At 41.2% G+C, this 25,183-nt stretch overlaps 1 protein-coding gene across 3 annotated transcripts in view; it reads right to left on the bottom strand.

Moving 5' to 3' along the window:
- The window catches only part of ACSBG2 (acyl-CoA synthetase bubblegum family member 2), a 355,967-nt gene that overhangs the window by 97,549 nt on the left and 233,235 nt on the right, over positions 1-25,183 (bottom strand). For all 3 annotated transcript variants that reach the window (XM_029610908.1, XM_029610907.1, XM_029610909.1), the window contains 3 exons: positions 18,904-18,984; positions 10,308-10,457; positions 9,861-10,037 (listed from right to left, as the gene is read on the bottom strand). In XM_029610908.1, the coding sequence (XP_029466768.1) occupies positions 9,861-10,037; positions 10,308-10,457; positions 18,904-18,984 (408 nt within the window). The remainder of the gene's footprint in view (positions 1-9,860; positions 10,038-10,307; positions 10,458-18,903; positions 18,985-25,183) is intronic.

The following is a 25,183-nucleotide window of genomic DNA, read 5'->3' as shown; positions in this document are numbered from 1 at the left end:
TCTCCAAATGCGCCCGCTGTCTATCCATTTCCTCCACTAGTGTTTGGTCCCCAGACCTTTGATGTTGTAGACCCAAGCTATGTAGTAATTGGAATGTGTCTGTCTTTTCCTTATTGCGTATTTTTTTTTAAATATGTCCCTCTGGCTATAAATTTTCCCCGTAAAACTGCCTTTAAACAATCCCATAATGTCATGGGAGACATCCCATCCTTATTGTGCTCCAGATATTCCTGTATAACCGTTTGTACCTGATGCACAAATGATTCGTCTTCCAACAAGCTCTCGTTTAACTTCCAGTATTGTAGGCCTCTGTCATATGAACTTAATTCAATTTGAAAAAGTATAGGACCGTGGTCAGACCAGGAGATAGGCCCCAACTGAGGATTTTTCACTGAATTAACACAGCTTTTGGAAATTAGAAACACATCAATCCTAGAATAGGACTGGTGTACCTTGGAATAGAATGTATAGCCTTTACCCTTGGGATTCCAGCATCTCCATATATCTATCAGATGCCACTGAGATATGAAGGTTTTAAAAAGTTTATGTTCATTACCAGGTAAGGTTGCTGCACCCCTAGAGTTGTCCAGGGTTGGATTGAGGGTAAGATTAAAGTCGCCCTTCACCACTAAATGCCCATCAGTATATTGCTCTAATAAATGGCTAAGGTGGTTTAGGAATAGCCCTTGGCCAGAATTAGGGGCATATATATTAACTAAGGTAAACTTTTCCCCTCCTAAATTAATAATGAGGATTAAATATCTGCCCTCCGGGTCCTTATAACATGCCACCTCTTCAAACATCACATCCTTAGAAATTAAAATACCGACCCCCAAATATTTATGTGTGAAAGGTCTGGCTGCCCAATATTGTGCAGGATACGCCCGATGTTTAAGTAAGAATTCATGGCATTTTTTAAGATGTGTTTCCTAGAGAAAAGTAATAGATGCTTTATGTTGTAACAATTCAGAATATAGACAATGCCTTTTATATGGTGAGTTCAAACCCTTAACATTAAGGGACAATAAGGTCAACAAAACCATAATTGACCTAAGGTGCGGTCTGATATCAGCTCTCCCTCTCCAAGGGGGATATCCACATGTGTGCAGCATAACAGCGCTGTACCAACATACCAATTAGTACCCATGAAAACCGCCTTCTCACTAGTATAGTGGATTAGTACAGTAACAGTTGTGAGAAGTTCCCCAAATCCCGATCCCCCTCCCCCCCCTTACCCTGATCCCCTCAATTTGGTATGCTGTCAGCATCCAATTTAGCATCTGAAGGGAGGAGGAAATCCCTGTGTGACAGCCCATCCAATCCAACCAAATGGTAAAATTTAACAATAGTATTTGCAATAATTATCCCATGTGCAATGCCATGAAATTATAACCAAATATAGAACCATCCATAGAATAATGAGACTTCGTCTCTGAGAATACCAACATGATTATTATGTAGTCCAAGCCCTCAGGTCGGTGTATGCTGGGGAGCTGAAGGCTCCGCATTGCGTCTCAGACGTTTGTCCCCTTTCTGCACTCTTTGCCATCTTGGATAATCATCCCGACATGTGCTTGCTTTTGGCACCGTTTTGAGCTGTTCAAAGCCTGTAAATCCGGCGTTGTGAAGGAGGTTCGATGCTTCCGCTAAGGATTTAGTACGGTGATTCTCTCCCTTTAAAGAAAAGCTCAATCCGAAAGGGTACAGCCATCTGTATCTGATGTTTTCCGCCCTCAACAGCTTGGTAACAGGTTGCATTTCCTGTCTTCTTTTCACAGTAATAGGAGATAAGTCGGCAAAAATCATAATGGCTTCCCCCTGCCATTGCCATGTGGCCTGCTTTCTCGCAATACTCATCAACTGATCTTTTTTATGATAGTCATGAAAACAAGCGAGAATGTCTTTGGGCTTATTACCGACTCGGGGACCCATGACTCTATGGGCTCGGTCGATTTTTATGGCACACTCCAAATTTTCAGTGGGCCGAGGGGAGTCTGAAGTGACCAGCATAATGCAAATTTGCTGGACCACGGAAATACAATCCTGGTTCTCTGGAGATTCTGGCACCCCTCGAAAGGTTTTCGAGGTCCTCCAGTTTATCATTTATCCGCTCCAATTCCAACTGTGTTCGCGTCTGCTGTTCGCGAGACTGTTTAATGTGTTCCTCATTCGTGTCAACGTGGGTTTCCAGCTCAAAAATACGACGGCCATGTTCGGCCAGCTCTCCTTTGAGCTCCTCAATCGATTCCATGATGTCCCGAGTATTAGATGAAATTTCCTGTTTTATTTCAGAGAACCAACTTTTCATTCCAAGTTTGGTTGGGAGATCCCCGTCATCAGTGCATGCCGGATCCTCCGGGTTTTCAGGCCCGTTGTCAGACACCAGGTCCACCATCGCGTCTTCCCTTGTGGGCCTTTTTTCCTCCTCCAGTTTCTGGTAAGAATATTTTCTGAAATCAAACTGCTTTCGCCTCGTGGACATCCGGGCAAGTTTTGGTGTCGATATTAGGTAGTTTAATAAGAAATAGCGATTCGGATGGTGTGATAAGCCAGGGATTCTGCTTAAGGTTGGAGAAGCTCACAAGTTAGGCAGCCATTGCCGAGGGTGACGTCACTTCCTCCCCAGGTGTTTTTTGGGTTTTTTTTTAAGGTTTGAGTCGAGGGTTCTGTTCTGAGTTGGGGTGGAAGGGAGTTCCATAGTGTGGGGCCGGCTACTGATATGGCGCATTTTCGGACTGAGGAAAGGTATACATCAAACAATTAGTGCTTCGGGGACTGGTCTCAAGGCCCAGCCATGGTCAATCAAGAATTTAAGTAAGAAGTCATAGCCCCTATGGTATGCTACCCAAGAAGCTGGTGCTACCAGTCTCTGGATAAGATCTTTGGTGGTTGCACTCCAATCTTCTCTAGATTCTTGTTTTCAGCCAACAGGTGCGCAGTCTTGGCATCACTATTGACAGCCATCTCTCATTTAAAAAATATATCAATAACACCTTCAGAGCCTGTTATTTCAAACTGCACTCCCTCAAAAAAATCAAACCCCTGCTGCATCTCAGTGATTTTCGCACCATCCTGCAAGCATTCATTTTATCCAAAATTGACTATTGCAACGCCCTACTGCTAGGTTTACCCAAAAGTACACTACTCCCACTACAGCTTCTACAAAACGCTGCTGCACGGATTCTAACTAACACTCACAAAAGCGACCACATCACCCCTGTTCTTAAAAATTTGCATTGGCTACCTGTCACCGAAAGAATATCCTATAAAACTCTCACCCTGATCCATAAGGCCCTCCACAACCAAGACATGCACTGGTTCTCCGATCACCTCATCTTTCACAATTCAAGCAGACCGATAAGGCAACAACACAGGGCTACCCTCATTACTCCCTCACCCAGACAATCCAAACTTGCTTCCACTAAAGCTCGGGCACTATCTTTAGCTGGGCCTGCCCTTTGGAACAAACTCCCCCCTTATCTGCGGCAGGAACCCTGCCCAAAAAAATTCAAACACAATCTAAAAACCTGCCTCTTCAAGCAAGCTTTTGCTTAACAGTATTCCCTTCACGCGTCCTACTTAATTAGATAAAGAGTTAAATTACAATATTTAACCATGCCTTTCTTTTGTAAATATCTTTCTTTCTTCTCCCTTTATATTGTATCATATTTCCCCCTCCTTTTGTTAAACTGATGCACATTTGTAATTTAATTGAGGAATCTGTTAGAAATAATATGTTCTCGTTCTTTATTGTATATTTGGTTCAAGTTTCTCTGTAAAGCGCAGTTTGCTACACGTTGTTTCTTGTAAACCAATGAGATCTTCCCAACGTTCATCGGTATATAAAATCCTCTAAATAAATTCTGCGGTACCACCATCCCCTCTCTGTCTGCATCCAGAACAAATTCCATTTAGTTCAAGGCAGCGAACTGATAGTACCATTGTTAATCCCCGGTATATGGCATGCCCGTATTGTCGTATTAAGCCTCAAAGCTGTCAACACAATTTGCCTTAACAACTCTATGACTTTGGGGCATCTAGCTGACTGTGTGTTGATTACTTCAACTACAGTTTGCTTGTCACACCAAATTATTATATACTTGTTCCATAATTTATCACCCCATACTGCAAGCATAACTATTATGGGGAATAAGCTCGAGGAATGTGATGATATAGGTTAATCCCACTTCAACCCATGACGTGGGCCAAGTTGCGGCACACCAAGAACCCTTACAGTATGCCCAAAAGCCCCATCCCCCAACGCAGAATGTATGTCTAAGGTCCCTACTTGATATAGGGGATTCCTGCCATAATGAGATCCGTTTTATTCCTCCAGGAATGTCGCTCATATGGCCAGATCATCCTTCTTGAGCTTTGTCATCTATATAAAGTGATGCGGTCTGGTCATGTCTGTTGCTGCTGGACACCTTAGAAAACTTCTTCCAATAGGTATCATCCTGCATGCAAAGTTCAGGGTACCCATCAGGGACTGGATGTTGGTCAACATGACTTTTTTGGCATTCAAGGAAATACTCAATTGAGGGAGGGAGACCTAGTCTCTCACCTTAGGAGCTGCCACTAATCCTTTCCTGAATAATATAACCAGGCCTTAATCCGGAGAACAGGATGCACACTTTTCCATCTACTAGAAACAGAGAATACTGGCAAGCTGAGATCAGCACAGATATATTTAAAGGGTGACATCAGCAAGTCTGTTATTCTGCCTCCATCTGCTGGTCGGTGGGGCATAACCCATTCATCTACATTGGTCTGACTAGATGAAGAGGAAATCCATGCTTTTAAGCAGCTTGGAATCACCAAAAACACCAATCAAAATGTTGCTTTGTCAAAGATCTGAAGACTCCAAAAGTACACAAATGATTCAAGTAGTTTCAGGGTACCAAACACTTCAGGCAAAAATCATCAGATGCTTTTTGGAGTTATAAAATACAACCAAAAACTTCAAGAAATTAAATATGCTGGGTTGATCTGGTAATGGTGTTGCAAGCTTACTTGTGAATGACTGTTTCAATTCCTGGGTCAGGCCGTCTGCTCCCCAGGCCAGCCAGGGCTGGAGATGCTGCAAAGTCTAGCCACTATATACCACAGTCATCGCTTAACTGCAGTATCTTGTTTTTATACCTAGGTCCAATCAATACAGGGTTCTAGAGTGAGCCCTGGTGCATAGCCCTCCATCCAAGGACCGATGCTGTAAATGACTAGACTAAGTGAGTTGGGAGGGGAAAAACCTTACGTAGTCAAATAAAGGTTCATGGTACTATAGCTCAAAAGAAAGAAGTTCTGATTCAACTGAAAGCCCAAAAGAGCAAGAGAAAAATGCCACCCCAAAAGAAAAACAAAAACCCAAAAGCTGCACTGTTAAGTAGGTATATCCAGGCACAAAAGTTATCATGAAAAATAAAAGCATTCCTGATGCATTAACACATTCTTGAAGTACTGCTGAAGTACCAAGCAGCTTCATGGCAGCACATTAATATGGTCTGTTGGCCAAGGCTATCTCAAGGCACTGAAGCACATAAGAGACGGCAAAATGCTATCACGGAACAGGCACAGATGCACTCTTCATACTCTTAAGCCATTAAGATACTGAAGCACTCTAGCCACAGAAGCACAGTTGAAGTACCAAATGCTATTGAAGAGCTGTCGTCGAGGCAACCTCGAAGCACACGGATGCCAGCTTTTGACATGTTATCAGACATCATGTGGTAGAGTGTTGCACCAACACTTACTGATCCATTTCAAGAGGATAATTTATTTCACAAACTCTTGCCACCATGACAATTAGAGGAACATAGTTTTCATAGACAGCATACGTGCTAAGTGACAGCTCCAACCAAATTTAAATTCAAACAGCTGCTTTCTCAGAAATTGAGTAGATCCACAAGCAGCAAATTTTCTAAAACAGAAACATACCCAAGCTGAAATTGCTGAAGATTTTTTTTTTTTTAGCTATTAAAGAAGAAAAGTAGTAAGAATACAAGAGACACTGAGCATTTTCCAATACACACAAGATGGGGACAAACCACATTAACACATTTGACTTCATAATTTTTTATTTATTTAAGGTTTTTATATACCGGCAATCATGAGCACATATCTTGCTGGTTTACATGGAACGGGAGTGCATTAAATACAACAACTAGAACTGTGGTGATCGAAGGAGCAGTTACAAATAACAAGGGTAGCAGAACTTGGATAAGAAGGAAGAGATAGGAAAGAATAAACGGTTGAACGGTATACAAATAAATTAAATGCTATGTAAAAATGGCATGATTAATGGCTGAATATTTGAAGTCCTTGGTTTGTATCTATGACGTGATATTAGATTGTGTCTGGGAAAGCTTGCTTGAATAACCAAGTCTTAAGTCCTTTCCTAAAAGTTAAGAGGCAGGGTTCCAGTCTGAGATCTGTGGGAATGGAATTCCACAGAGAAGGGCCAGCAGTGGAGGTGGCACGATCTCTTAGAGTGATGTGTTTGGTCATTTTCGCAGGGGGAACTTTGAGGGCGCCTCGGTAGACATTTCTGGTAGGTCTTGTCGAGTTGTATACTTGGAGGGGGATTTGTAGATCGAGGGAGATGCGTTGATGAATAGTTTTGAAGATGACACAAATGGCTTTGTACATGATACGGAAGTGGACGGGTAGCCAATGTAACTCTTTCAGAATGGGGGATATGTGGTCTCTCTTTCTTGCGCCTGTTAGTAATCGAGCTGCTGAATTTTGAACCATCTGTAGTGGTTTGGAGTAGGAAGAGGGCAGACCTAGCAATAGGGAATTGCAGTAGTCTAATTTTGCAAAAATGACTGCTTGGATGATCGTTCTGAAGTCTTGGGCATGGAAAAGAGGTCTTATCCTCTTCAGAACCTGGAGTTTATAGAAGCAGTCTTTGGTTGTTTTGTTGATATGGGCCTTGAAGTTTAGCCGGTTGTCTATTATCACTCCTAAGTCTCGAACTTGTGTGGTAGGTAGGTTGGTGGGAAGAGTAGTGTTGGAGATGTTGGTTTCCGGAGAGATGAGAAGGATTTCTGTCTTAGAAGAGTTTAAGATTAGGTGTAGGTTGTTTAGTAGTTGTTTGATTTTCAGGTGGCATGATTCCCAGTAGTCAAGAGTTTCAGAATATGTATCTTTGATGGGGATGATGATTTGGATATCGTCTGCATAAAGGAAGTACTTTAGATTGAGGTTGGTGAGAAGTTGGCAGAGAGGAAGAAGATAGATATTAAATAGGGTCGGAGATAATGAAGAACCTTGAGGGACTCCTATGACAGAGTCAAATCTAGAGGATTCCTTGTTTTGGATTTTAACTTTGTAACCTCTGTTTTGAGAAACGTTTTGAACCAGGATAGGACGGTGCCGCTGATTCCTATAGACGAGAGTTGGTTTAGGAGGATGGCGTGGTTGACCGTGTCGAACGCTGCTGAGAGGTCTAACAAGATCAATAGGAATGAGTTTCCTTTGTCAAGGCCCATTAAGATATAATCTGTCAACGAGGAGAGGAGGGATTCTGTGCCTCGATTTTTTCTGAAGCCGTGTTGTGGGGTGAAGAGAAGATTGTTGTCTTCGATGAAATCTGAGAGTTGAGAGTTCACTAGTTTTTCCATGATCTTGGCGATGAATGGGAGGTTAGCTATGGGGCGGAAGTTGTTGGGTTCCTTCGGGTCAAGGTTAGGTTTCTTTAAGAGCGGTGAGATTGAGGCCATTTTGAGGTCATCAGGGCAGATTCCTTGGGCTAGAGAGCAGTTGATGATATTTGTCAAAGATGAGGCTATTGTGTCTGGAATAGATAGAAGTAATTTGGAGGGGATGTGGTCTGCAGGATGAGATGAAGGTTTCATTTTTCTCAGGATGGCTTGTATCTCAGTGGAGGCTACAGGTTCAAAGGTGTTTAAGCTGGCATTTTTGTGTGCAGGTTGTTGATATGTCTGGAGGGCTGCTGTGTCGGGAGGCAGTTGTGTTAGGAGATTGGAAATTTTATTTTGGAAAAACTGAGCGAGTTCTTCGGCTTTGGACTGAGCCATGTTGCCGGGGATTTCTCGCGGTATGGTTTGAGTGAGGCTGGAGACATAGGTGAAGAGGGCTTTAGCGTCAAAGACCAGGTTGTGAATCTTGGATGCGTAAAAATCTTTTTTTGATTTTGAGGTGAGGGATTTGTACTGGTAAAGTGTGGATTTGTATGATGAGATGGTGGTGTCGCAAGGGGTTTTACGCTAGGTCGCTTCTTTTTTTCTTAAAGTTTGTTTAAGTTTTCCGAGTTCGTTGGTGAACCAAGGTTGTCTGTTGGCTGCATTGGTGTGAGATTTTTTTGTAATTGAAGGACAGAGCTTGTTGGCTATATTTTCTGTTATGTTGTTCCATGAACGAATGGCAGCGTTAGGGTCGGATAATTCTAATAGGTAAAAATGTCTAATTTGGAACTGATGATTAAACAGGCACAGCATACTTGACTTTTTTTTTTTTTTTTTTTAGTGAGCTGTGAATGGAACTGATCACTTGAGCAAGTGTTTAAAAAGTAGTTGCTAGGCAGAAATCCGGGTTCTAGAATTCTACTGTTAGAAGTTCATCCGGAGCACATGACTCAGTATGAATCCAATTAAAATACACACAGGCAGACACAGTCAAGATGCACAGAAAAACGGGTGCTCAGTGTTGAGCGCCCGCTTTCCTAATGCACATCCAGTGACCTTTCCTGGGCACGCGATACAATATTTAAATTGAGGGGTTGCACTAAAAAGGAGGTGCTAGGGACAATTGCGCACCCCTAGTTCCTCCTTGGCAGCTGACACCCAGGAGAGGTGGCTGTCAGCGGATTAGGAAAATGGACGCTCAATTTAAGAGCGTCCATTTTTCTAACCTGTGCGTAGCCATGGGATAGGAAGAGGGACATTCGTAAATTGAGTGTCCCTTTTCCTAACCTGACTGCAGGCACACTTTTTTTTTTTTTTTTCTTTAACCTTTTGGATCCTCTGACTTAATATCATTATGATATTAAGTCAGAGGATGTACAGAAAAGCAGTATTTTCTGCTTTTCTGTACACTTTTTTTGGGCTGCTTAAAAATTAATGCCAGCTCTGAGCTGGCGTTAATTTCTGAGCGTTAAAATGTGCAGATCGGTCACACTTTTTTTTTTTTTTGTATTTGGGTCAAATAGCTAATAGCCTCATCAACATGCATTTGCACGTGATGAGCGCTATTAGTTTTTTTTGGGGGGGGGGGGGGGGGGGGGGGGGGGGGGGGGGGGGGGAAGTGGGGTTTGAACATGCATTTTAGACGAGCTAAACCCCTTATGGTATAAGGGGTTGTGGACACGCATCCAAAATGCGTGTCCAACTACGGGTTAAACAGTGCGCTCAACTGAGCGCACTGTATTGGATCAATCCATTACTACATTCTATTATGCCCAAGAAAATTTCTGTTATAAAAGAGCTGGTAGTACAGATTATATGTATTACAGATTCCATTATTTAATGTTTGCTATTGATATTGATGTTATTTATACTATTGTATTATGTTTGTATAGATAGTTTTATGTTGATACAAAAGAAGAAATGTGATGCATAATTAATCTTGTCCAAAATTTTCATAGGTTCGCAGAAAATTTTTATTTCCTCAAAAAAAGCAAAAATTGCCTATTATAATATCCAAAAAGCAAATGCTAACAGTTCTCTGAAACAGACCTTGTTTCACTATGCTTCCTCAGGAGGAACTTACAATGAGGCTTAAACAGGTCAATTCTACAGGTGTCAGCATAAATTGATTATGTTTTGTTTTTATACTCCGCTCTAAGCATTGTATTGAGCAAACAGCAGACTAGACATTTTTATAAAATATACTCATTTTACCTTGAGTGCATCGGGTTGTGCAAAGTATGTGGCACCTCCAAACTTCATTGGTAACCAAATATCAATCATCTGAGCAGCAACATGGCTGAGGGGAAGGTAGCTGACCACAGTCTCCTGCTGGTCTGTTGCTTCTCTCAGTCGCACCCCCTTCCCTGCTATTAATGCTGTCCATGTTATCTGACAAACCAAGGAAACAACACTGTTAACCCAGTTAACTGTTACCATTCTAAGTATCATTATATACAGGACCTTTTGTGTTAGTTCTGTCTACTTTCAGTGTTCCTTCATTGTTGACAACACGCTTGTAATGCTTCACAAACTGATCTTTACATTTAGAATTTTTTTTTTAATGTGATAAGCCTAGAGTTCTCGCTCTAGATTTTCTGTATTACAAAGGGGAAATTATTTCCAAAAGCATTTCTGCAGGTAAAACAAAGAGTCACTTGCATTGTCATGGCTGAGCATAACTCCCTTTGGTTGTCCAGTAGTTCCCGAGGTATAGATCAACGTGGAGCATTGATTAGGCTTCTGAGAGGCAAGGATCTCATCCAGAAGAGAGTCTGGTACATCTTTCCCAAGTTGCATAAATTCAGCCCACTGCAGTCAAAGACACAATACAGTCACTGATTATTTCTGCTCTGGATATATACATGCAGAGTTGAGTTCCATTCTAAAAATATTACTCTATTTCAATATGTATAAATATCTAACTCCAATATTACCTTACATGAAATCATGTTTTGCTGCTTGTGATAGAACCAATATGGACTAAAGATATTGGAGTAGATATTCAAAAGCCATTTAGACGGATAACAGAGGGGTTAAAGGGGCTCTTAGGGAAGATAAGGCCATTGTAGAAAGACTAAATTAATTCTTTGTTTCAGTGTTTATTAATGAGGATGTTGGGGAGAGACCAGTTCCAGAGATGGTTTTTAAGGGTGATGAGTCAGACGAACTGAATGAAATCACTGTGAACCTGGAAGATGTAGTAGGCCAGATTGACAAACTAAAGAGTAGCAAATCACCTGGCCCGGATGGTATGCATCCTAGGGTACTGAAGGAACTCAAAAATGAATTTTCTGATCTATTAGTTAAATTTTGTAACCTATCATTAAAGTCATCCATTGTATCTGAAGACTGGAGGGTGGCCAATGTAACCCCAACATTTAAAAAAGGCTCCAGGGGCAATCCGGGTAACTATAGACCAGTGAGCATGACTTCAGTGCCAGGAAAAAATAGTGGAAACTTGTATATTTCTGCACTGTTGGGACATCTAATAAATGAGAGCCCATGGATCTCAACAATCTGGAAGGCATATATCATTGGAGACTTTTTTTTTTTTTTTTTTTTTTAAGGACATGAATTTTCTCCATATAAAAGTTTATGCACAATTACTAATTGTGTTCCTTGCCTGCTGATTCACCTACGTTCCAGCTTCACTTGACTGCTGATGTCTCACCAAGAGGATACAAATGTCTCTGCAACTCTCCAGGCATATCAAAGATTCTCTATTTATTATGGTCAAAGATCCTAAGCTTGGCAGGATATATGAGCGCATATTCTAGAGCACAGGTGCTCAAACCGGTCCTATGCGAGCCCCCCCTCCAGGCAGTCGGGTTTTCAGGATATCCCTAATGAATATGCATGTTTGCTACTGCTCTCGGCAATGACCACTCAGTCTCTGCACCCCTCAAGAAAGAAGGTTCACAAATCAGATTTTAAGATGATTGCAGTTGAAGAAAAATAATTTTTGGAGTTAGAGGACAAACTGGTTTGGGAGATTTCAAAAACTGTTTCTAGTGTATTGGAAGACAGACTTGAAAAACTGCAGTCTTCTCTTGATGAGATAAGAAAAGGCTTTGAAAAAATTATGCCTCACTGAAGTGAACAGCGGGTCTTAGCTCAAGAAATGGCATCGGAGCAATTGATGGAGGAGCTATAAGCTCTTAAAAATATTAATGCTGCAATGGTAGAAAAGATAGACAATCAAGAAAATCATAGAACCACAACAATATCAGAATAATGCGAGCTACTCAAAGCTGTGAAGGGTTCAGACATGATTCTCTTTATTCAGGTATGACTTCTAGAGGCATTAGTCATCTGAAACAGAACCTGAGGTAGTAGATCACGTGGAGCCTACTAATAAGTCTTCACTGGCTCCCTATCGATCAGAGAATTGAATTCAAAACCCTTACTCTAGTACACAACGGCATTCACAAATCGGAAAACAACTCACTTTACAGCATGTTAAACCAACACAAACCTCAACGTCTCACTAGATCTACCAACAAACTACTACTGGAAATACCAACACTGCCTTCGGCTAAACTCACGTGCACAAGAAACAGAGCCTTCTCAATCGCAGGACCTCACATCTGGAACTCCCTACCTCAATACTTAAGCTCTATAACTGACAGCAAATCCTTCAAAAAAGAACTGAAAACCTGGATATTCACAAAAACATTCAGAGACGGCGTAGGCTAATCCCTTAATACCATCTTTAACACCTCCCATACAAGACAAACACACCATGAATCCATGATAATAAGATCCCTCCCTTTCCTCCTACCCTGGTAACGTTCCTCCCCACCCCACCCCCCGGAAACTTAACCCTGTACATAATTTCCAATATTCTTCCCAGTTTCCATCTTGCGATGGCTAAGTTTCCATCCCGAACCAGCAAAGTTTCCAAGTTGAGTTAGCTATGCTAACAATGTTTTTAATCTGCTCTTCAATTCACATTCAAAAAACCCCTTTATGAATTATTTTCAATAAAATCTTTAAACACTCAATGGGTCACCAACTGTGAATCTTGTCATTCAAAATTCCAATGCTATTCATACAGGAGGCTGTCGGATCTGTGTATTGACCCAAACTGGCCTCACTGTTTAAATTGGAAAAAATTTTTGAAAGATGGAGGGCAGGTTTCATATATATGAGTTTAAAACCCCAACCAGGGTGAACTCAAATTTGTACATATAATCATAAACCGGACCTCCTCCATCCAATTTTTTAAGAAATGTGCAACCAGTTCAAACACCTATATCCATTTTCTTAGTGTGATTTTTCATTTTTTTCTCTTTTTTCTTTTTAAATATCATAAACAGCTGACTTCATGAAATAATTTTGAAAGTCCCGACTTATCTGGTAATAGTTGACAACCCGACGTAGCCACGTTTCTGGTCCGCGAACAGACCTTTCTTCAGGGGATGTTGTCCTGTTTCATAATCAGTCGGTGTACCAATTTGAACGCATGATGGCGTCTTTTTGAAAAAAGAATGTAACACTAACAGAGGACTTTTGGTACACCGACTGATTATGAAACAGGACAACATCCCCTGAAGAAAGGTCTGTTCGCGGACCAGAAACGTGGCTACGTCGGGTTGTCAACTATTACCAGATAAGTCGGGACTTTCAAAATTATTTCATGAAGTCAGCTGTTTATGATATTTAAAAAGAAAAAAGAAAAAAATGAAAAATCACACTAAGAAAATGGATATAGGTGTTTGAACTGGTTGCACATTTCTTAAAAAATTGGATGGAGGCGGTCCGGTTTATGATTATATGTACAAATTTGAGTTCACCCTGGTTGGGGTTTTAAACTCATATATATGAAACCTGCCCTCCATCTTTCAAAATTTTTTTTCCAATTTAAACAGTGAGGCCAGTTTGGGTCAATACACAGATCCGACAGCCTCCTGTATGAATAGCATTGGAATTTTGAATGACAAGATTCACAGTTGGTGACCCATTGAGTGTTTAAAGATTTTATTGAAAATAATTCATAAAGAGGGTTTTTGAATGTGAATTGGATAGTATATTGCAACTCCCCAAAAAATTTCTTTGGGTGCTTGTTTCTATTAGGTATCTAATCTGCTCTTGACATCCTTGCTCAAATGTTGCTCATACGTTTATGTTCAGTTCCCAACTATTAGTCATTTAGTTCGAGGTCTCATAAACCTCGGGGGTTTTTTTTTCCTCCGTTTTCCCCCCCTTGTACCGTTCCTTGTAACCTTTTGTTGTTCTTTTTTGACCGTTCTATGTAACTAATTTATTCTATTGTAAACCAGGGTGAAGGCTTCTGCTAAACCTCGGTATATAAAAAACCGCAAATAAATAAATAAATAAATGATGCAGCTACCAGAGCAGGGGTAGGCAACATGGTGTACCAAGATTTAAATCAGGAGTAGGTAACCTGGTTCTCAAGTGCTAGAAGCCAGTTTGCACCCTGATCTCCCAGATTCCTTTCACGCAACTCTTGAATATTAATTTTGACAATTTTCAGTTAAAATATTCAAGAATTATGTAAAAATATGATTGAAACTGATGTCTTTCCTCACAAAAACAAAATTATAAAATAGAGAAGACAAAAACATCTCACTCCCTTTCCCCTCCTCACCAATACACCTCCCTATTAGGAAAATAGACCAGGCCAGGCTGCTATAGATCTCTACACAGAAACTACTTGCTAGCTAGCAGAATACCTTACCTCAGTCACAGATGCAGAACTTCAAACACAGAATAAAAGGACCATAAAAAAAGGTATAAATAGAAACATGCTGACAAAAAATGGAAACTGCAACAAGCCAAACTCTGTATGCAGAGCAACAATGGAAAACCAAACATTACCATGCCTCATAAAAACAAACAAAATTAAGAAATATAAAACATAAAACCACAGCAATAAAAAGAATATTTCAAAACAGAAGACAAACAGAATAACATCCAATAATTAAACACACACATTTTTTAAATTTCCAAACACCAATAATATTTATTTGTTTATTTATTGGTTTTTATATACTGCCACTCAGAGATATCACGTCTGTGTACAGAGAACATAATAACATACGCCATAGCGTTATACATAAAACAAGATAGTAATAGTTAAAAAACCAGTACATAAACTCCTCAAGAAAATGAAGGAAGAAAACAAGGATTAACTTAGGTACATAAAAGTAGCAAGGTATAACTAGTACATAAAACTTAGGATATTAATAAAGCATAACTTAAGGCAAAACTTAAAGGTAATGATAATAACTTAATATGACGGGGAAATCTGGGGGGGGGTAGGGCAGTAGGAGAGGGTGTATAAGAATTGGGAAAGCAAGGCTTTCCCAATTCTCCTACATTCTCAAAACAGCAGACACCCAATAATTAAAACCTCTTAATCATTAAAAAAAAATGCTTTCCATACCTGGGAACTTTTGATTTCCAAGTCCCCCTGAGATTATCATAAATTAGTTGGGTGGGGGAGAAGGGTACACACATACTTTGTCATCCCTCTCATATACATATTCTCCAACTCACACATACACATGCTGCTCTTTCCCCCACATTCTCCACAGAACGTCCCTGACCTGCCCCAAATCCACCTGTTTTTTTTACACAAGCAAAGTTATTCACGTATCAGTACTTGTTCCCATATGTGCAATGTTTATAAAATATCTCTAGCATGCACACGCATCTCTTTTAAAATTCACTTTTAAGTGTGTGCTTTTAACATGGGATTTTATCAAATGTTCAAAGAAAAACTACCAGTACTGCTCCTGTTTAAAAATTAGCACATGCAAAGTATGCATATTAAAAGGTGAATTTTAAAAGGGCTGCACGTGTAAAAATGGAGTACATGCACATACAAATAGCGCATATTCATGCAATTTTATAAACCTCAAACCACACACACACAAGTAATGGTGCATGAATAAATTTGCTTATATAAAAAAGGAAACAGGCTAGGGGCTTTCCAGGGTGGGGACCATCATAAAAGGTGCTATTTTATAACCTGCGAAAGCGATGCATGTACAGCTATTACCAGAACATACTGATTAATTTTCATAAGAAGGACATAATTTGCATCTATGCTCTCACAGTTGAAACTAACATTACATTTTATTCCTGCCTCTTAGAACCTTAGTACTTTTTATATTTTATTTCGGACACATTTTCCTGGAATCCTCTCATAATAGGCATGCTTGTAGTTACTGAATGAAATGCTTGAGAAAACGATCAGAAACTTCAGCTGAGGAGAAGTAAATTCTTTCCTGGAATTCTCATTTTAACAATTTGAATACATTTGATAAGTCAGATGGAGATATAAAAAAATGTACCCCCTTTGAAACATAGTTATAATGTATCATACCCCTTCACGCAGCGACTGTTAAAAACTGCATAGAAATGAGTCTCTATTGACGAGAAAAAGACTTCTTCTTTTACACACTCATAAGGGTGCAGAATTTCAAGCTAAACTGAAAGTGAATTAAAACCTTTAGAAATTCCTTAAAAGAAAACAGATGAGCTTGAAGAAACTATACCATGCTTTTCATTAAAAAAAATCGTATTTAATAGTAAGCAAATAGTTAAGTTTGGCAAAATATGTTTAAAATTAATTTTCACTTTCAAGGTATTTCTGAAAGACAGAAAGTATGTTGAATATTAGCTTTCTGAGTGCTACGTTAAATATATGCATGATTCATTGACCATTCTTTGAAGCTTAACTAACTTAGGCCTGGATTTATCAAAATGCACTAAATATCACCTGCGAGAGAAAAAGGGGCATGTTTTATGGTAATAGGCACTTTATCACAATTTAGACTAATACCTATGCCAAGAGCTACGTTACCGCAAACCATGATAACGTTTTCGCACTTTGAAATAAGTGCCAGAATGTGGAATTTCCTACGTACAACCACTGGGGATGAAGGACGGTTACAGGGAGACGAGAGAGAGAAGAGAGAGAAAAAAAGAGAGAGATTGAGAGAGAGAAAGATTAATGCATGCGACAACGCCTTATAGCATTTTGATAAATGAAGGGGTTTGATGGCATTTCCCTGATCTGTTTGGACATTCCCAGCTTTATCTGGACATTCTCATCTACAGGATGTGACTGTTCACCTTAAGGCAAAATCCTCTCACACAACTTCGCAAGAGAAGGTCAGATCTTATCGGGAACAAGCCATTGCTCTTCAGTCATTTTGAAAGCAGGATCCTTCTTGAAGCTCCTCTTTCATTCCTGGGAAGCTGCTTGGAGGAGCCAATATATTTTCTCCCATGTACTGAGGACATTTTGCTCATAATGCAGCAGGAAGATTCCGTGGCATCCAGGACAACTCTGGAACATATCGCGTGAGAGAATTCTCCATACAGAGAATGTTTGGGTACTTGCCAGGTTCTTGTGGCCTGGTTTGGCCTCTGTTGGAAACAGGATGCTGGGCTTGATGGACCCTTGGTCTGACCCAGCATGGCATTTTCTTATGTTCTTATTTACACCTGCTAATTATCTGGTAGAAGTCAAAATCGAACGCTTTATAACCAAATACTGACTAGATTAGGGGTCTGGATAAACTAAATGGAGCTCAGGCTGAAGAACCAAAGAGGTCTTGATGACCTAGAGATAGACTTGGCAAACTGCTGGACTAATTAATAAAACTAGTAAGTTTGTGCGCATGTTATAAAATTTGGTAATTTACACGCGTAAAAGTCGACAAGTGATAAGAAAAATATGCAAGTTAAATTTCCTCATGTAAATTATTAAAATTAGGAGCACAAATATGCACACAACCCAAATTGCACCACTTATCCGGCTAAATGTTGCCTTAAAAAGCTGTTTAGCTAGATAAGTAAGATAGCTGGATAAGTCTTCAAAAGCTAGTTATCCAGCTATTTTACTTATCCATAACATAAGAACATGCCATACTGGGTTAGACCAAGAGTCCATCAAGCCCAGTATCCTGTTTCCAAAGGTGACCAATCCAAGTTACAAGTACCTGGCAAGTACCCAAACAAATAGATCCCAGGCTACTAATGCCGCCAATAAGCAGTGGCTATTCCCTATTCATTAATAGCAGTTTATGGACGTCTCCTCCAGAAACTGAGTGAAAAATATATTTTCTCCGATTTGTTTTAAATGTGCTACTTAATTTCAATGTCCTTATATAATCCGGTTAAGTAGTGCTTTTCTTTTACTTATCCAGCTATCATAATTAGCCAGGTAAATCTTAAAACAGTGTTACTTAGCTAGATTAGTAGTTTTTTGGGAAAAACTTTTCTGTCTTTTGGCGCCACTTAGCAGGATAAGCCAAAACTTATCTAGCTATGTTGAACAAACAGGTTGTATCTTTTAGATACACAAACGTTGTGTGTAGACTTATGCAGAGGGTGCCCATGTGCACACATCCACATAGCTGCATATATAGATGCAGCTCGCACATGTTTTAAGTTATCCTCTAAAAGGCCATGTAGTTTGCACCTGCTGTCTGTGTAGCTGGAATGGAGTGAGGGGGGGGGGGGGGGGGGGGGGGGGGGGGGGAATGAGGTGGAGGAAGAAGCACAATAGCCTGCATGCGGACATTTCAAAATCAGAGGTACGTGTACTGTTTTCCTCCCTTGACCTAAAAAACGTGTTTTTTCCTCAGCTAAAAGTATGTGCCGTGGAAGTCAGCAGATGGAGGATGCTTTTGAAGGCGGCAATTTCCAGGCAGGCCATTTTACCTGGGTAAATACTTACTTTGCAAATTGCCCTCTATGATTGTAAGAAGTGCCAAATTAATCCAAAATTGAAAAAATTGAAAAAAAAGTGATGACCAGAAATAGTGCATGCGGAATAAGCACTATATACAACAAGGTTGTTCTTCCACTCTCGGGACCATGATGGACTTTCATTCACAGCTACCAGACGCTTATAACTTTTTTATCCAGCACATCCCCAGTCTAGGCTCTGGCATGCATTAACAATCCTGAAGTCAGAGGACACCCAACTGCCATCTTCCTCTGGATACTCTGCATAAAGACTGCACCTATAAGATGGGCATACGGAGCAATACCTAAGACTCCCTTCAAGGGCCATTCTAGCCTGCAAGAGGAACAAGAAAACAACTTGGCCAGCACAACTGACTAAAGCCTTTTTTTTTTCCCTCTGGCAATCTCAACAAGCTAAACACATAGCAAGCTACATGCTACCACCGACTCGTAGGATTGAGCCTAAACTAGTTCAGTCAGGACCCGATGAAAACAGTCACCGTGCTGTTTTATTATTTATACTTACTGTGTATAGATTTGGTCTCTTTTCTTTCAGCTCATCTTTGTATTGTATGATAGCTTTCAGATGTGGAAGCTTATCCATAATCTAGAAAAGACAAGCCTTGTTTTAATTGAAAAAAAATAAGTTGAAATAGAAAATCTACATATGTTTTTGAAGATATATACAAGCATTAAATGTACTTTGACTTACATACACAGCACAATTGTATCATGATATATTGCACCTTATATTTAAACAGATTCTGAAAACATTTTACAATTGTAAAACCTCAGAAATTTGGAAGGCAGCCACTTCTGAAGTGCTATTACTTAGCATTTACATTACTGAAAAAATGACCTATTTGATATTCTTCCAGAGTCTGAAGCTAAATACTACCACAGGGCTTCCCAAACTTGACCTGGGGACCTCACACCCAGCCAGATTTTCAGGATCCCTGTACGTACCCGGATCAGTCCAGACACCTGGGTTCATCTCCTCCTATCAGCAGATGGAGACAGAGAAACCTTGTTGACACTGTATCTAAGCAACCGTGCCACCTGCAGTTCCTCAGTATCTCTCTGTCTCCAGCAGATGGCAGAGGCTGTTAATCCTGCAGTTGACTAATTTTTTTCTTTTGAGCCTTCCTCCCAGGAGTTTCTTTTTTTTAATTATTTTTTTAGAATCCTTAGGGTTTTTCCCTGTCCGGTTGAGGCGGCCGAGCCGGGGGTTGGTACCCTTGTGTGTGCTTGGTCTGGGCACCCGTGAGGTGTAAATCTGGTTGTCCAGATCCCTCTTTCATGAGGCGGATGCAGGTTCTTTACAATACTTTTTTTTTTTTTTTTTACAAGAAATGTTTGGCTATTCTTGCCTATTTTTCAGGGCAGGTTGTTCATTTTTAGCCAATTTAAAAAAAAAAAAAAAAAAAAAAGTTTGCCCCGGAGCACTGCTCTATAGGCGAGCGACTTCTTCCCCTTAGGTAGGAGCTTTTTGTGGGGCTCTGGCTGTTTGTTTGGGGGACCTTTTCTTCTGTCGTGGTGAGTACCTTCAGAGAGGATTTATATTTTATCTCTACCTTATGGCTCGCGGCAGGGCATGCTGTTCATGCGGCTCTGATTCTTCCTGGCTTAATAAGACGGGGTTATGCGCTAACTGTGCCAGCGGTGGGGAGGGTTCGTCTGTGGCTGCTTCTCCCTCTAAACAGCGTCAAGTATCTTTTGGACCGGCTGCAACTTCTTTTCTCCACAGACTTTGTTTTGTTACTTCTTGATGCCTATATGGCCAGACAGAAAGCAGCTTGGGGGTCTACATAGCTGCAGATTCCAACAGTCCAGCCCACCGAGGGTCCTTTGGGGGTCCCAGGAGGTCTCCTATGCCCGGTAATAGATTTCCCTCAGCACAGGGTGATGCAGCTGGGGCGGTTGATCCGGAGGACGCTATCATAGCTCCTGGTGGTAGTGGTTCGGGGTCTGGCCAAGCTCCCCTGGTGGCTCCGGTTATTCCAGCTACCGAGGATGCGGGTAAAGGGGATGACCCGGTCTCTTATTCATGAGGCTGAGGATCCTAAGGTGGTCCGCCTTTTTAAAAGGAAGAGCTGGAGGTTTTGCTTCCCTTGACTTACCAGGTTCTCAGGTGCCTCAGGAGAACCAGGATTTGGATGGCGAGGACCCGGTACTAGGTGCCATCCAAGATCCTCCAACTTCTTTCCCTTACCACAAGTCGGTTAGGAAGTTAGTAGAAGAGGAATGGGGGACTCCTGATTCTGGTTTAAAGGTTGGCAGAGCCATGGGGAAACTTTACCCTCTACCAGAACAGGATTTAGAATTTATTTCTCTCCCGAAAGTAAGAACCTGCCATACTGGGTCAGACCAAGGGTCCATCAAGCCCAGCATCCTGTTTCCAACAGTGGCCAATCCAGGCCATAAGAACCTGGCAAGTACCCAAAAACTAAGTCTATTCCATGTAAACATTGCTAACGGCAGTGGCTATTCTCTAAGTGAACTTAATAGCAGGTAATGGGCTTCTCCTCCAAGAACTTATCCAATCCTTTTTTAAACACAGCTATACTAACTGCACTAACCCCATCCTCTGGCAACAAATTCCAGAGTTTAATTGTGCGTTGAGTAAAAAAGAACTTTCTCCGATTAGTTTTAAATGTGCCCCATGCTAACTTCATGGAGTGCCCCCTAGTCTTTCTACTATCCGAAAGAGTAAATAACCGATTCACATAGATGCAGCGGTGTCTGCTGTGACTAAGCGTACCATGATTCTGGTTATTGGTTCGGCCGCTTTAAAAAAAAAAAAAAAGATGTACAAGATCGTAAGATAGAGTTACACCTTAAAAGGATTTTTGAGGTGGCAACCCTAGGTTTGCGTGCAGCGCTTTGTTCAAGTTTCTTGCAGTGTGTTTGTCTCCAGTGGGTACAGCAGCTTCAAGGTAATTTGTCTCAATCAGCTGTGGAACCGGATATGGCTCAGCGTGTGGAAGCAGCTGTGGCTTTCAGTGCAGATGCCCTCTATGATTTGGTGCGTACTTCCTCCAGAGTAATGGCATCAGCTGTGGCCGCCTGAAAGTTGCTTTGGCTTCGCAATTGGGCGGCGGATGTTTCCTCTAAGGCACAATTGGCATGCTTGCCTTTCAAAGGTAAGTTCTTATTTGGAAAGGATCTAGAGCAGCTGATCCAGTCTCTTGGAGACAATAAAGTCCTCTGATTATCCGAGGATAAACCTAAGGGTAAGAGATTTTTTTCAATCACAGTCTCGTTTTCGGGCCAAAAGAAGATCGCGGCCTACCAGTGGACGCCGGAACCACAGAGACAATATTTTTCGCAGGGGCAAGCATGGGGGCAATCATGGGGACAATCCTTTCGTGGAGCCAGAAGGTTCTTTAGGGGATCCTCTGGTGGCTCCTTGGCAGGAGGTAAGTCTACCCAAGGATGCCAGGCTGGTCCACTGAGTCGTTCCTATTATAGGAGGTCGCTTACAGCACCTTTACAACGAGTGGGCCAAGATCATTCAGGACCAGTGGGTTCTCAATGTGATAAGAAACTGTTACATTTTAGAATTTGCTCGTCCCGTATGGGAACTTTTTGTAATTTCCCCATGCAGCTATCCGGTCAAGCAGGCGGTGGTACAACTGACTCTAGACTGGTTATGTCGGTTAAGTGCGGTAGTACCAGTTCCCAGAGCGGAGCTCCGTCAAGGGAGATACTTCATTTATTTTCTGGTTCCCAAAAAGGAGGGCTTATTTCGGCCAATACTCGATTTAAAGAAGGTCAATGCAAAACTCAAGGTGCCACGCTTCAGGATGGAAACCCTCAGGTCGGTCATAGTGGCTGTATGCAAAGGAGAATTCCTGGCTTCTTTGGATCTCATGGAGGCTTATCTACATATTTCCATCCATCAGGACTCTCAGTGTTTTCTCCACTTCATGATTCTGGGTCAACATTTTCAGTTTCAGGCTCTTCAGTTTGGTCTCGCCACGGCTCCGTGGACTTTCACCAAGGTGATGGTGATGGTGGCAGCTTTCCTTCGAAAGAAGGGTATTCTAGTTCACCCATATTTGGATGATTGGTTGATCAGAGTCAAGTCAGAGTATCTATGCCGCAAGTCGGTTTATCGAGTTCTCAAAGTCCTATGGTCCCTAGGTTGGGTAGTGAATCACGACAAAAGTCAGCTATCACCAACACACACTTTGGAGTATTTAGGAGCTCTGTTCGATACTCTTATAGGCAGAGTCTCTCTCAAGATCAAATCTTGAAGCTTCAGGCCCAGATCTGCTGGTTTTTGCGGTTACAGGTACCCAAGGTCTGGGACTACTTACAGGTACTCTGCTCGATGGCCTCCATGCTGGACTTGGTTCCCTGGGCGTTTTCCCATATGAGACCACTACAGACGGTATTGCTGTCCCGCTGGAAGCCAGTATCGGAATATCATCATATCCACTTACCTCTCGAGAGTTTGCCAAGAGACAGTCTGTCATGGTGGCTTCAGACATTACAATCTCAATTGGGGAGTAGACCTCTAAGTTCCCGATTGGATTGTAGTTACTGCCGATGCCAGTCTCGCTGGATGGGGAGCAGTTTGTCAATCCCATTTGGTTCAGGGATCCTGGTCCATGAGACAGTCTGCGTGGTCTATCAACCGTCTAGAGACCAGGGCAGTTCGCTTGGCCTTGAAGGAGTTTCTGCCTTTACTACGGAATCGTCCGGTTCGAGTTCTGTCAGACAACGCGACAACAGTAGCATATATAAATCAGCAGGGCGGAAACAAAAGCAAGACAGTAGCTCTAGAGGCACAGAGGTTGATGCTCTGGGTGGAACGACATCTAGAGAGATTAGTGGCATCCCACATCGCAGGAACAGAGAATGTTCAGGTCCATTTCTTGAACACACTTGGATCCAGGAGAGTGGAAATTCTCAGAGACAGCCATGCAGTTAATTCGAGATTGTTGGTGTCTACCTCATGTCGACCTTATGCGACCTCTCGGAATGCAAAGGCCTTCTGATTCGTCAGTCGCTGAAGACAGTATGGGGCCGAAGGGGACAGACGCTCTGGTTCTAGCATGGCCTCAGGAGTTCTACTATATGGATTTTCGTCTGTGGCCGCTGGTGGGCAAGGTTCTACATCGCATAGAAAAGCATTGTGGAGAGCTGATTCTGGTGGCTCCAGAGTGGCCTCAGTGTCCGTGGTTTGCAGATCTGGTCAACCTGGCGGTGGATGGCCCTGCTTCGCTTCGGCCAACTGACGCGTCTTCTTTGACAGGGTCCTATATTTTTCAACCAAGCTGCTTCGCTTTTGTCTAGCAGCATGGCTTTTGAGAGGAGGCGTTTGAAAAGGAAAGGTTACCCTGGACTCAGTAGTCACCACATTGTTACAGTCTAGAAGGAAGTCTATTAACCTCTCTTATATTCGGTTATGGAAAATTTTTGAGTCTTGGTGTTCCTTTAGGGGAATTAACCCTCTTAGGGCCTTAATTCCTGAATATTATCTTTCTTACAGAATGGCTTCCCCAAGGACTTCTCTCTTAGTTCTCTTAAAGTGCAGGTAGCAGCACAGGGCTCTCTCTGTGGGAAAATTGAAGGTTCCTCTATTTAGTCTCATCCAGACGTGGTTAGTTTTCTTAGAGGTACGATGAATCTTCGTCCTCCAGTTCCGAAACCTTATCTGTCCTGGAACCTTAATCTAGTTCTTAAAGCTCTGTGTGAACCTCCCTTCGAGCCACTCCGAAGGGCTATGTTAGAGGATTTGACACTTTTTTTTTTAATTTTCTATTTATTCGTTTACAATAATATCAAGAATCACTTGAGTTGAAATACATACTTCATGGCTTTTTAAACATTCAATATAGAAACCACAATAGAACAAATATTTATCCCCCTGTGTATTTAAGTATTAACATAAGGAAAGAGAAAAACAATTTAAAAAATTGTTTTTCTCTTTAAGGGGGATCTATAATTATTAGCTACAAAGCATATAATTAAGCCCTCAAACAAGGATCCAAGATTTACACAATCTGAGGAATTCACAATTTAAACAACCTTATGATAAAGGGGTAGTAGTATAACATTTATGATAGACAAGTTGCACTTTTAGAAGTACACAATCAAATTGCAGGAGAAGAGGACAACCCATTTTTCTTACTAGTTATAAAGGAAGTTAATTGAAAGGGCTGAAAAAACAAAAAGGAATTGCCCTAAAACGTAATCAGGCATTTACAGGGGAATTTCAACAAAAATAGCCCTCCCAATTCTAAAATCTGAGGTTTCAAAAGAAGAAATTGACGCCTCTTCTGCGTCACTCTCGAAAAGTCGGGAAAAATCTGGACTCTGCAGCCAAGGAAAAGTTCAGTACGATGGGAGAAATATTTTTTAAAAATTCACTCCCTATCAGATTCCAACAAAAAACACCACAATTAAGGTGGTCAGTGTGGCTATATTCTCCTCTGACTGCTCAAGGACTGCTGATATATCCAAACTGGGAGTTTCCCTGGGTGCCAAAATTTGAAAATTGTCAGGATCAATTCCAGTTTTCTTCCTCGGTGGAATAATAAAATTGAGGTAATTGGAAGCATTTCTTCTGTTATTTTAAGATTTCCATCATGTATTTTCTCCAAAGTTCCTTTGGAGTCATATAGGGCACTTTGGGGAAATTAATACATCTCAAATTCTTTGCCCTCGTCTGATTAGCCAAATTCTCTATTCTCTGGTGGAGTACTTGATTTTCCTTAATAATGCTGAGTTGTATATCATTCATACGTTTCAATTTTACCTCAAAAAAGATTGTATCTTTCGAGTAGTTCCAGCCA

The sequence above is a fragment of the Rhinatrema bivittatum genome, chromosome 8 (assembly GCF_901001135.1).
Source record: "Rhinatrema bivittatum chromosome 8, aRhiBiv1.1, whole genome shotgun sequence".
NCBI lineage: Eukaryota > Metazoa > Chordata > Amphibia > Gymnophiona > Rhinatrematidae > Rhinatrema > Rhinatrema bivittatum.
The sequence above is the reverse complement of the archived record's forward strand: the minus strand, read 5'-3'. Positions and strand labels throughout refer to the sequence as shown.